This window comes from Peromyscus maniculatus, chromosome 8 (genome assembly GCF_049852395.1).
Source record: "Peromyscus maniculatus bairdii isolate BWxNUB_F1_BW_parent chromosome 8, HU_Pman_BW_mat_3.1, whole genome shotgun sequence".
Lineage (NCBI taxonomy): Eukaryota > Metazoa > Chordata > Mammalia > Rodentia > Cricetidae > Peromyscus > Peromyscus maniculatus.
The window spans coordinates 51,582,000-51,595,044 of record NC_134859.1 but is presented as its reverse complement, the minus strand read 5'-3'; the positions used below and the strand labels follow the sequence as shown (position 1 = coordinate 51,595,044).

Here is a 13,045-nt window from a genome sequence, read left to right as displayed (position 1 = left end):
CAGTGTCACCACTTGGAGACCATTCAGGCATGTGGGGGCCATTCTCATCCAAACCAGTCATCTGGTTACAGAGTTTCATTCCAGCCTAGATAAACTTCCCATCTAGATACCCGACAGGCCATGTGAGCTAATTAAATAATCTAACACACTCAAGCAGTCACACTTTAAAAAGTAAATACAATATATTTTATTTAGCCTAATTTAGTTCAAAATATTTTTTCAGCATACAATCAGTATAAAACGCATTCTGTGTTTATGTCTCTAAACTGTTTTGTACAGAAGCACATCCACCTGACACTAAACTCCTGCAAATACTACACCTGTAGATCACACACACACACACACACACACACACACACACACACACGCCATTCTCAGCACACTTAACTTTTTCTGGCAATTGAGCATCTGCTTCTGAAAGTACAAAAGTTAAGAATTTACTTCTTTGGTTACCCTGTCCACAAGTTAAGTGCTCCATAACAACATATTGGATGTTCTGTTGGATGGTGTCGCCCTCTGGTGCTCTCAGTGTGAGCATATCAATATTCATTAAACAAATGTATAGATTTCCATCTTATTTTTCACTGAGAGTAAGAAATTATCATTAATATTCCCTATTCATCTTTTCTATATTCCATATTCATCTTTCCTGTACTTTCTTTAATTTCTACTGGTTTTCTACTTTCGTTGCAAGACAAGCCCATCATTTGGCTCACCTGTTCTAGAGCTTTCCTTAGTTCTTAGTTCTTGTCACTGAACCAGGTAAGTATACTGGGATTAGTTTGGAATTGCAGTCTTGAGTTACCTCTGTGTCAGCACATTACCCAGCCTCTGCCCCCTCTCACTCCAGTCACAATCAGCCCTTTGTAATCCGCACACACTCCATCTTCTCAGAGTGCCTTCACATCAGTTTGGTTGCGGTGACCTAGGAGCTCTGACATCCTACTTTATCAGGAGGAAACATCCACCAGGACATTCATAGTTCAGCCCCCGTTACATAGTGCGAAAGCTGAATTCAAACTCAAATTTCTGCTCAGTGCTTGTTCCCCTGCTGTCAGAGAAGAGGCCTCTGAAGAATCAGACCCCGCTTCTTATCTGTCCTGGTGCCTTGTTAAATTCTCAAGACTTTAAATCATCTCTAGTGTTCACTCAGATTTCTTGAAATAAACCAGGAAACTGTCCTCTTTCCTGGCTTATTTATACATTAGTGTGCATAAAATATTAAAATACTAATTTAAGCATTATTGAATTAATCTAAATGACTGTCTTGCAGTGCGTTGGCCAGGAGGAGCGCATCTCCTTGTTTATGTACACATAGACCCATGAAATGAGTGGGAAAAGAGTGATCACAGTGGCAATAGCCAAGTGCGTTCTTCCACCACCTGGATTCCTAGAAAAATAAAAAGGATTAGAAAGTCCAAGAAAACAAATCGCTTTGGAAATATGCATGCAGTTTGAATTGGTAAAACATTGCATCTTAATAGTTTCCCTTTATCGAACTTAATATTTTGTATAAAATCTTTATATGCCTAATCTTGATAGATGTTGCAAATGCCTTTTCCAAACATTGTTCTGAGGAGTATTGATTAATTAGATTATTATACTACAATTGATCTTTCCCTATTTTTTTGTCCCCTCATAAGAAATCCTTCCCTCCCTTAGACTGCTTGTTTGAGGCAGGGTTTTGCTGTGTAGCCCTTGCTGGCCTTACACTTGTTATGTAGCTCAGGCTGGCCTTGAACTTGTAGCAATCCTCCTGCCTCACCCCCTGAGTGTTGGGATAAGAAGATGTAGCACCCTGCTCAACTTTTCCCAAGGTCTTGTTACTATTGCTTTCTCTAGAAATTTTTGTTTTGTAATTTTAAGTGATTTTTACAGTTTTTTTCATAACAATAAAATCCTTAAAGGTTTTGCCATCTGTGCTTATGAGTGAAGTTACTATAATTTTATTTTTTTAATGTTTTGGTAAATTTTGTTATAGAGTTGTCCTGCCCTCACCATGTGAGATGGAAAACAGTCCTTCCTTCCTGTTCCAGAGGTATTTGCTAATAGTCAGCACGGTTCTTCCTTCCTGTTCGATTTCTTCAACTATGACATCATGTCTAGAGTTGTATTTTAGGGAAAATTTTTTTAAAAAAAAAATGAAGTCTTACTTAACAAAAAGACTGAAAAGTGAAGAACTAAACTTCCAAGAAGTTAGGAAGATTCAGCCGAGTGAGGAGGGACTCTTGGTCCCCTACCCCCACAACAAACCGGGGAGTGATGGAGAGTCAGCTTTCTTTAAGGGTGTGGTCCCTGGCAGCTTGACCATCCTCCAGAGGGTGGCTATTGACCTAGTGATGCAGGCCTGTAATCTCAACCAGTCAGGAGCCTGAGGCAGGAGGATTGAAGATACAGCCTGGTAGAAAGTGAGTTCAAGGCCAGGGCAACTGAGATCTTGCCTCAAAATAAAAAGTAAAGAAATCTGGGGATATAGCTCACTGGTTGAACAAATGCCTTAGCATATACAAGCCCTATATTCAGTCTCCAGCACCTCAACAATAAATGAATACATTTTATAAATCAAGTCCAGAATAGGAGTTCACTAAAATGCCTTCCAGCACTGATGATAACTCTAAGTCAACTGACTGTTTTGATGAACTTGTTGACTTAATCTAGGGCTTGAAGTACAGTGCAGAAAGTTGTTTGCAGTGCTATCCAAGGACTTAATCCATTAGTTGTGCTGTGTGTTCTTGTTTATGCCTAATGTCTCTTATTTATGCCTCCTCAGGATCTTGCTCTTATATGTATATATTTTTTAATTTTAGGTCTTACCAGGACTTATTAATGTGATAATTTTAGAGAATCCATATTTGGCCTTATGGTTGTATGTCAATTTTTCATTTAATTGGTTTACTAATGCTTATTTTCTTGTTTTGGGGGGTTTAATTTGATGTTCTTATATTTTTGGTTGTGAGCCTAGCCTTTAACGGCTGAGCCATCTCTCCAGCCCTAATTTGATGATGTTCTAAGCATGAAGCCTAGCTCATTCATTCCGGCCTCTTCACCCCTCATATCAAATATATGCTGAAGCCCAGAATTTATGTCTGAGTGTGGTTTTAAGCTACATTTCATAAAGGGTAGCATTACCCCTTTCAGTTTCAGATTTCCATTGTGCTTTCTTTTTTGGCTCAAATGTACTTGAAAGCAAATTTCCTAATTTCCAAATATACAACAATTGTCTAACTTTATTGTTGTTAATGGTTTCTAATTATACTATGTTCAGAAAATATACTTTGTAGTATATAAGTTCTTTGAAATATGTAGGGAATAGTTTATGTCTGAGCCTATAGTGTTTTTGAAATCATGTGCAAGGGAAAAGAAAGTGGATTCTGCCAGGTGTGTGTGTGTGTGTGTGTGTGTGTGTGTGTGTGTGTGTAGGCCAGAGGTTGACGTTGACTGTCTTATCACTGTCTACAGTTGTTTTAAGATTTATTTCTATTTTGTGTGTATAAGTGTTTGCTTACATGTATGTAAGAGCACCACATGTGTACCTAACTGTTACCCCTGGAGGCCAAAAGGGCATTGGATCCCCCAGGACTGGAACTATAGACTGTTGTGAGACACCATGTAGGTGCTGGGAACTGAACTCAGGTCCTCTTCAAGAACAGCAGGTGCTCCTAACTGCTGAGGCATCTCACCAGCCTCACAGTCCACCTTTTTTGGGAGCAGGGCCTCTCACAGAACCCAGAGCTCACAGATTGGCTAGACTGGCTGGCCAACAAGCACCTAAAACCATCAGTCTCCAGTCTCTTAAGTACTGGGGTTACATGAGTGCACAGATCTACCCGGTGCTGGGAATCTGAACTCAGGTCCTCAGGCTTTCCCTGCAAGTGCTTTATCAGCCAAACCATCTTCTCCCAGCACCAGATTCTTCAATCCCTAATCACATGTCCTAGAGTGTTCATGAGGTCTAGTGTCTTATTGTGTAAGTAATATCTTATGAACCCACACTGCCTTTTGTTTGTATTAATGAACAGGAGAAGTGTGTTAATATCTCACAAAATAATTGTGAATTTTTGTTTTTAACTGGCAACGATTATTGTATCTATTTGGAGGCAATGTTATTGGGGACATACACATTTAGAATGGCTGTATCTTCTTGATGAACTGAGGGTTTGGCCATTAACAAGTGTCTTACCAGCCAGGATGTAGTGGCATATGCCTATAATCCCAGTATTTAAGAGATAAAACAGGAAGATCAAGAGTTCAAGGTCATCCTCTGCTACATAGTGAGTCTGGGGCCAGCCTAGGCTACATGAGACCCTAACAAATATGTGTGTGTGCTCATGTATGCGCGCGCGCGCGCACGCACACACACACACACACACACACACACACCTGGCAGAATCCACTTTCTTTTCACTTACACATTATTTAAATATACTATAAGCTCAGGCATAAAATACTCCCTATGTATTTCAAAGAACTTATATTCTACAAAGCATATTCTCTGACCATAGTATAATTAACATAGAAACCATGTATATTTGGACATTAGGACATTTACTTTCAAATACATCTGGGCAAAAAAAAATTTTTATGTGTTGAGTGTTTTGCCTACATGTATGTCTGTGCACCACTTGTATGCCTGGTACCTGTGGAGGCCAGAAGATGGCATCAAATCCCCTGGGAATAGAGCTCACAGAGAGCCAGCTATGAGCCAATCTGTGGGTGCTGGAAACTGAACTCAGGTCCTCTGGAAAAGCAGCCAGTGCTCTTAACCGCCGAGATGTCTCTCTAGCCCCAGAGCCCTTGACTTTTAACTGATGAGTGGAACTTACTTTGCTGAGCTGTGACACAGTGCCATCCATGCTGTGATGATCACCAGGCCGGACAGCTCCCTGGAAGACACCGTGTTTCCCATTATGAAGTGGCTGTCACTCTCCCCTCTGCATGCCACTAGGAGTGGTACAGCCCCAAAGACAGCCCGGGGGCTCATCTGTCATGAGTTTCATGGTTTTGAAAGGTGTCAGTGCTTTGCAGTCAGAGCTTGAACCAATAAAAAAAATCTAAACACACACTGAGAGAGCTGGGGGAGACTGCAGGGAGAATGAGAGCTTGTAATATTAATCAGACTAATAGTGTTGGGGGGAATGTATTCATGGAGTTGTGTGTCAGATATGTGTCCTCTTACACTGGCTGGAGAATAAGCAAATTGTCCCTGACACTGGAGGCCCCATTTCAAGTCCACCCTGATTCTTAGGCTTCAAGCTAACCCATTTAGTGTATATCCCCATCTGCAGACCCGGCCTGACCATCTCTCCAGTTTACATAGGTACAGGAGGAGGGTGGCCAGCTAGCCTGATAAAACCTAAGCTGCCCTGTTCCAGGTAGTGTGCATAGGCATGAGTGCTAGCACTTCCCACTGAGCCAACTTGGAGTCTGCTGCTGCACCTGGTGATTGGTGACCCACAACCATCAGAATGCTGGGGGCCAATGAGGAAGAGACAACACAGCTAAGAGAATCTCCAGCTGCCAATGGGAAATTGGGAGGGGGTATATAGGTTCACCCCATATCCACAATAAATGAGTCCACTGCTTGCTTCTCACCTGACGCCCGGTGTCTGTGTCATTGACACTGCACCTTCTCACCCCCTCCCCCAAGGAGTGTCCAGATAGTGACCCAAAACATATGGGCTAGGGTCCAGAGCAAACCACACCCTGTCAGTGACACCTAACATACAAGTCTCTGGAGCATGCTGTCAGCAGACCAGCAGCAGGGAAGGAAGAAAGTAAAGGTCTCTTAGTAAGGCTGGGATCCCAACAAAGGAAGATCAGAATATATGGTTCTGACCAAGGGAGGTAATATGTGATACACCAAACAAAGTTGGCAGAGGTTGACTCAAAGTACTGACTCCTGAGGTGGCTGGTCGCACTTACATCTAAGACTTTGACCTAAGAGTGACTCAGGATGTCACCAGCTTATCAGACTGGAATGTTACTGCACTATGCCCTTACTAGTTGTGGAATTGGTAATAGCTATGAGAGCTGTGATTGTGGAATCCAAGAGGCGATCCTGGGTTAGAATCCTGGCTCCCTCATTTCCACACTTTCTTCATCCTATAATGTCTGTGTTACTACCCCTGCTCCTCCTGGTACATTTGAGGGAGTTAAATCATCATTGTGCACAGGTGAGTTGCTGTTGTAAAGGATTAGTCAGGTTTGCCCCACCCCTCCAAAGAGCAAAAGTCACTGCTCACCTGCCTTCTTCCTCGTTTAGGATGCTCTGCTGGGCATGAAGCAAGAAGTGGTATGCCAAGCTGCCAGCCCACAGCACACAAAACAGCACATGTATCGTAGACACACTCTTCCAGATGAAATTGCCTACAAGTGCATATCCTGCAGCTGTTGAATCAGGTTGAATCCAGAAGCAAGTGTTCTCTTTTACTTGCTTTATGGGAATTCACTCACTTTCTTGGGAGAGCCATGCTTCCCACACCACTTGCCCATCACCAGCACCTGGCCTCAGACTTTCTGTTGCTTAGCCTAGTGGAATAATACATGTAAGCTTATGCAAGGAGGCATAAAGCATGGTCTTGCTTGTAAGGAGCTTGCACCTAGTAGGGAGACACATAAAAGCATGCCATATGTTGCTGTTGCCCTAAGTACTATGTACTTATAGAGACTGGAAGGAGCAACATATACCAATGAAAAATGTAGTAGTGTGTTACAGACATGATAAGCACTTTCTATACATAAGCAGCAGTTTGTATACATAGACTTCAAATAAATTCCAAATAAGAAAGTCGTCAACAGGAGTGGTGTTGTTCTAAGAATGTGTAAAGAAAAGGAGCTGATCTGGATTAGAAAGAAAAAAAATACATAGGTGGCAATGGTTGCCCCTGAGTCTGAGAAGACAAGATTGTCACTGTGACTGATGCCCATTTGACACTAGCTGGAGTGCAGTGACCAAACCCATCTCCCTTCTGAGCTAAATCTCATAAAAACAATCAGCCCAAGAAGTCTTGAGTCGCAGTTGATAATGGCCAGTATGCCAAGACCTTGGGAAGTCTTCCTAGGATAGTCTAGGTGAAAAAGGAGTTCCTCATTATGAGAAGGGAGAGGAAATGCCTGGAATCCTGGTTTTCTCTTGGGAGTTGGCCAGGTAGATTCTCATCATTCTAAGAACTCTGATTCACTGAACCTCCACGGAGAATCCACTGTTCATACCTGTGATGAGAGGATTAACCCCAACAAGCAGGGTAAGTACTGCAGGGATCGTGTATACCACCTGTTAGCAAAAAGGACATGGGAGGGTTAGGAAGTGTGCCCAAACCTTGGAGTTTAGCCCAGTAATAGAGTGTCCTCATTCCCAGCACTGAAAATGGGAGTATGATCAACATGTGCTACTTTCAGAGGATCTAGCAAATAAAAGTGTGATCGGTTGTCCCCAAGCTGTACAATTTTCCTGCTTTAGTAGTCACTGAGGAGGTGATAACTTCTGCTACTGTGACCTCATCACCACATCAGGCTATAATTTTTACCTCCCTTGGTCAGCTCTTCCAGGAAATGCTTTGCATCCCCAAGCTGTAGGTCTGAGCAGAGTGTTTAGTCAATGCTGGCCTCCCAGTCTCTCCCAAGCAACTTTCACACCCAGTGACCTTCCTTGCTTGCATAAAACAACATTTTCTTAAAAACAGAGTGGGAATGTGGGTGGTGGTGGTGCACGCCTTTAATCCCAGCACTTGGGAGGCAGAGGCAGACGAATCTCTGTGAGTTCAAGGCCAGCCTGGGCTACAGAGTGAGTTCCAGAAAAGGTGCCAAAGCTACACAGAGAAACACTGTCTCAAAACAGCTGCAAATGGCCAGATGGCCCTGCTGGGCTGGACCCCATGGACCACGTGATTCAGTATTCCACTCCTGCAAGTGATGTGATTCAGTATTCCACCTCTGTAAGTGAGGTCACAGGAAAGCATCCAAATAATGTGTGGGTCTGATGTGCCCAGTACTGAGACCAGGCTCTTCCTTTTGGAAAGGGAGTTGGAAGATTGGCCCTGAAGAAGCCCCATTCCCAAGCCTCATCATAACAAACTCTGGCTGCAAAGCATGAGTGAGTGAGTGAGTGAGTGAGTGTGTGTGTGTGTGTGTGTGTGTGTGTGTGTGTGTGCAGTTGAAGGCAAGAAGAAAGAACAGGTTCATAAAACCTGGAGATTTTCCAAGAGAGAAAGTCACTTCACCACCATATCAATTGCAGTGTTTAGAACAGGAACCTTTAGTCTCTTTGGAAGTTATCAGAGCTGTCTGTTTTAAGTGACCATTTTCACCTTGAGCAGAGCATGCATTGAGATCACAGAGCTGGCATTTGGATCCGTCCTTCCTGTTCCATCCTAGTTGGTGACTGGAATGTCAGGGAATTGGTATCTGCATGTCAGGTTGTCCCTGACAGATGGGCAGTCACACTCCTTGGGGATAGCCCTACACTTCCAAGTCTTTAGCATGTAAGGATCACCTAGGGTCTTGTTTAAATGCAGGTGCTGATTGGGGAGGTCGACAGTAGGTCTCAGCATTCAAGTCCCTGGAGGGGCCACTGCTGCTCTTCTAAGAACACACTGAAGAAGTCAGGGATCAGTCCCATTCCAAATGAAAAACTATGACTCGAGTACCCAGGAGTGAGACAGACAGAGATAGAGAGAATAAGAGACAGAAGACAATAAGCAAGCATACATCATACAATCCAATTGTGCTCTGTGAGAAATGTCCAGCACAGATTTTTAAAATGTGCATTCAAATGCCCAGATATCTGACTTAACAGATTACACAGCCTTATTACAGTATATTATACACATAGGAACAAATTTATCCTTCAAACTAAGTAAGTCTCTCATAGCAACTGTGATGTAATAATCCTTATTAAAATTCTTTTCCCTATCTATAATGGAAGAAGATGAAAAAAAACTGGGGACAGAGAGACTGAAAAAAATTGTTTCTAGTATACAAGCTAAAACAATGCTCAGCAAAAATACGAACCCAGTGCAATCCGCTTATAATGTTCTTTTCTGTTACTGTTGGGATTTAATAAATTGAATTAGTTTATTATCTTACGAGTGAATGAGTGTGTGTCTGCATGTGTATGTATCTATCTATGTGTGTGCAATGTATGTGTTTGGTGGTCAGAGGACAACTTTGTGGGGTTGGTTCTCTCATTCTACTTTCATGTGGGTCACCAGGACCAAAATCAGTTTGTCAGGCTATGGGGCAGGCAATTCTACCCACTGAGCCATCTTGCCAGTCCTTTGTTGATTTTTTTTTTTTTAAACTATGGAAAAACTAAAGGTATCACAGTACTCACATAAATTAACAGAATTTAATTGTGTGGTGTCATAATGTACCCTGGACTCATTTCTAATTCTTGTTCACTGCAAAACTGTTTTTTCAACCTCTTTGGCTGTAGGAAATGGTCCATGTCCAGAAATATAATGGAAGGTGTTCCAGGTTCCAAGATGATGACATACATAGCATGGTTGCTTTGAAATCAGGGTGGAACCCCAACAACACGGGATGCTGATCTGTGTAAACTGAACAGCACCCACCCAAAGGGCTTCTCGGCAAACGTTTTCTCTGTAACTTAAGGGAAGAAAGCACAGGAGGAAAACCTGTCTTGTTCCTGCTTTGATTCTTCTCATGTTAGATACACTTCTCTGGGGATTCGAGAGCTAGAGCCACAGCAGCTGTTCTGAGAACATGAGGATGGCTGAGAAGAGAAAGCTCAGGCCCTCTGTGTCACTACTGACTACCAAGCGACCCCTTGAGTTTCCCAAGTGATGTGTTCTATATTTTTCTAACCCCTTGTTATAATCCACATTCCACTATTTGCCTCGGTGAGCATCCTATGCAAATAGCCTCCATGAACAAGGTGAAGCAGGGACTGTGGAAAGGAGCTGGGTGAGATCCTAGTCCCCAGAGCCCAGAAAGTAACACAGTATTGTTCATCTGTGTATCCATCCATTCTGCACTTTACTCAGGAGGATTTTTATGAGGAAGCTTTATAAAGGCTCCTAAGAAGAAGGAGAATGTGTTCTTTTTCTCCTGGAAGCTGGCTGCACAGAACACAAGCCAAACGCACTGTTGCTATAATAAGGGTTCAAAGGAAAGATGGTCAGATCCTCTGGGAGAGAGGCAGAGTAACGGTTTTGGGGGATGAGATAGCATCTGAGACAGTTCCAGAAGCCTGAGCAGACAGCAGCACTGTAGGGGCGAGGCACTGTAGCCAACGTTTCTGGACTAGACTTCAAAGGCCATGCTGGAAATGTGGGTGGGGCCATGCTATGATAAGCCTAAAGACTAAAAAGAGGATCTTCAACTTAGCTTGGGGAATAACAATATTTAGACACAGACAGTGACATACAGGTAGCCTAGAAACAGGAAACAGGAGGCAGACACACGAGTTTATAAAGCTGTTTGTGAGAGGAAGTGATGGAGGACTGAATGGGAGTGAGAGAGGCCACCCATCAGAACGTGTGACCTGTTTTCCATTATCCGTACACAAGTGTGGTGGAATGCTCAGGCACCGTGCACGCAACAATATCTAGAATGGGTTTTGTTGAATTCCTTTTCACTTTTACTTCTGATGGCATCTCAAGGCAGTGATGTTAAAGATGACTGGTTTTGAGCAAAGCTGCCTAGGTAATTGTGCTGAGAACAGAAATGGCCGGGTCAACAGGAGGCGTGGGCTAGGGAAGGGAAGGGCTTGGGTGGGATCTTGGGCATGTTTTGAGGAGCAGCATGGTGGCACGGATGGCTATTTGCTGTAGTCTTTTGGAGATGCACCATGAAGCTTCCTGAAGAGAAACAACTGGAACTCAGGCTATGGACCAAAGCGCTTGAGAAGGAGGTCATTTGATTTGGGGACTGGAGACTCTGGATAACAAACAGTTTCATCCTATGGTTCTACTGGACAAACACCAAACCCGGACTAGAACTCTGCTCTGTGATTCCTGGTGTTGTCACTTGTGAACACTGTCCTCAACCTAAGAATGAGTTCCTTCCTCAGTGATATTGTACAGTCTCCCTCCAAGACTGTCTCTTGCGGTCTGAGGTTAAAAACAAAAACAAAACACATGGCTGGATATAACCCACACACATCCTTGTGATGGCTGTCAGAAAGGTCAGCATAACGCTTGTCAAGTGACTAGCACGTTGTAGGTCCTTAATAAATTCGACAGGAACTCGCATTGTCATGACTGGTGACATGACTGTCAAGGGGACAAGAGTTACTGGGATAAGCCCTTTCTGTGGAAAGACTTCCATGTCTCCAGAAAGTCCCGGATTCACACCCTCCAGCAAGTTATATCATCACAGTGATTTCCCTCTTCAAGGAGAAAAATTAGGAAAACTGGCTCACAAAAGTGTTGATTTTTCAGGTTTTAGGCAAATGCCACTGGGATCAGACGGACAGTTGTGTCAAATGAAGGGCTATTGTAGCTCATACTCACCACCCAGAACTCTGCATCTGGATCGTTCACCTAGAATGGTCAAAACATCAAAATGTTAGCTAACATTAGACCTGACAAGTCCTATGCCTGGTCTGACCTTATGTTTACTATTCATTGCCAGGCGCTGCAGTGAGCTAAGGGTACTACTGAACACCTTTGAACTGTCTAGCTGTTTGCACATCAGGACGGCTGAAGGGACTCCCGGTTGAACACAACAGATAACTCTAACACATAGCCAGGCATCCTTTGAAAAGAACTGCTTGGGATTTCCTAAGAACCACACGGGTGTTTTAAGACCCTAGGTCTCAAGAAACGAGCGGGGTTATCCTGCGGATGGTCGGTAAGCGATCTGGGAAGGGTAAGGATGGTATCAGTTCTGTTTCCGCTTTCCTTCCAGGCACAGAAAGCCATTCAATCGCACGGGAGCTGAAGGTTAGGAAAGGTGCCAGAGCTGCGGTTCTGGGTCCCTTTTCTGAGTGATCAGCTGCGTGCCCGTGGGGGCCGCTAGGTCAGGCTCTCAGAGTGTTGCTTAATCACACGAACTTAACCGTGTTTTGATTGAGAGGGCTCAGCAGGTTCGGGAAACGTAAACCCCAATTCTGCTCCACCCTGCGAACTGGCTGCCCAGGCCACTCCGTGGTCCCGCTGCTGCCCGCCCTTCTCAGCCCGCCTGACCTGCACCACGGCGGCCAGGCCGAAGAAGAATGCCATGAGCCCGTTGCAGGCCCGCCACAAGCCGGGAGCCCAGGAAGCCACTGCAGTCGCCATGGCCTGGAAGCTGGAGGGCCAGGCGGTGTGGCCAGAGAGGCGTGGCCAGAGGGCGAGGCCCGGCTAGTGGGGCAGTACCCAGAAGGAGGGGCGGGGCTCAGCGGGCGGGGGCGGGGCTAGTGGGACAGGACCCGGAAGGAAGGGCGGGGCGCAGCGCGCGGGGGCAGGGCGCAGAGGGCCGGGGCGGAGCTAGCGGGGCCAGGACTCGGATGGCGGAGGCGAGCCTTCCCGCCCTCTCCAGTCCTAGGACGGTCTCGCGATGCCCACTAGCGGAGGAGTGTGGCATCGGCCTTGCTGTGTTGTCTTTTCTTTGGGGTGCCCTGGAGGCAGGGTTGAAGCTGTCCTCATTTGACTGATGGGAAAGTGACTCCTAGTGGGTCTAGGTGACTTGCTAAGGTCTTCCAGATGGTGGAGGGATGGAAGAAAATCGGGTTTGAACTCTTATAGAGAGGTTTAACTCCAAAGCCCGTTTTCCCTAGTCTAAGGCTGTGCTTTCTCATACTAAAAAAGCAAATGAGGGGAAAAAAAAAAACAAAAAAACCAAGCATAAACCTGAAATGGAAGTAAAGAATAGAAAGAAAGGAAAGGAAAAAAGAACTGTGTGTGTATGTGTGTGTGTGTGTGTGAGAGAGAGAGAGAGAGAGAGAGAGAGAGAGAGAGAGAGAGAGAGAGAGAGAGATGCAGTTAGATTTTCTCTCTTTCTCTTTCTTAGATGTTTTTCTTTTGTTTTTTTGAGACAGGGTCTCTCTGCATACCCCTGGCTGTCCTGGAACTCACTATGTGAAACAGACTGGCCTTGAACT

At 44.4% G+C, this 13,045-nt stretch overlaps 1 protein-coding gene across 2 annotated transcripts; it reads right to left on the bottom strand.

Annotated features, from left to right (window-relative positions):
* Positions 1–163: 163 nt before the first annotated feature.
* On the bottom strand, positions 164–12,307 carry Tmem220 (transmembrane protein 220). 2 transcript variants are annotated; one of them, XM_006973516.4, is made up of 6 exons: positions 12,150–12,304; positions 11,475–11,504; positions 7,213–7,273; positions 6,243–6,366; positions 4,824–4,883; positions 164–1,390 (listed from the first exon to the last, which is right to left on the bottom strand). In XM_006973516.4, the coding sequence occupies exons 1-6, from the start codon at positions 12,240–12,242 to the stop codon at positions 1,255–1,257; spliced, it is 504 nt and encodes a 167-aa protein (XP_006973578.1). In that variant the 5' UTR covers positions 12,243–12,304; the 3' UTR covers positions 164–1,254. The 2 variants fall into 2 exon arrangements, with proteins under 2 accessions (XP_006973578.1, XP_042138153.1); XM_042282219.2 differs by lacking the exon at positions 164–1,390 and having other exon boundaries at positions 4,866–4,981; positions 12,150–12,307.
* Positions 12,308–13,045: the final 738 nt, after the last annotated feature.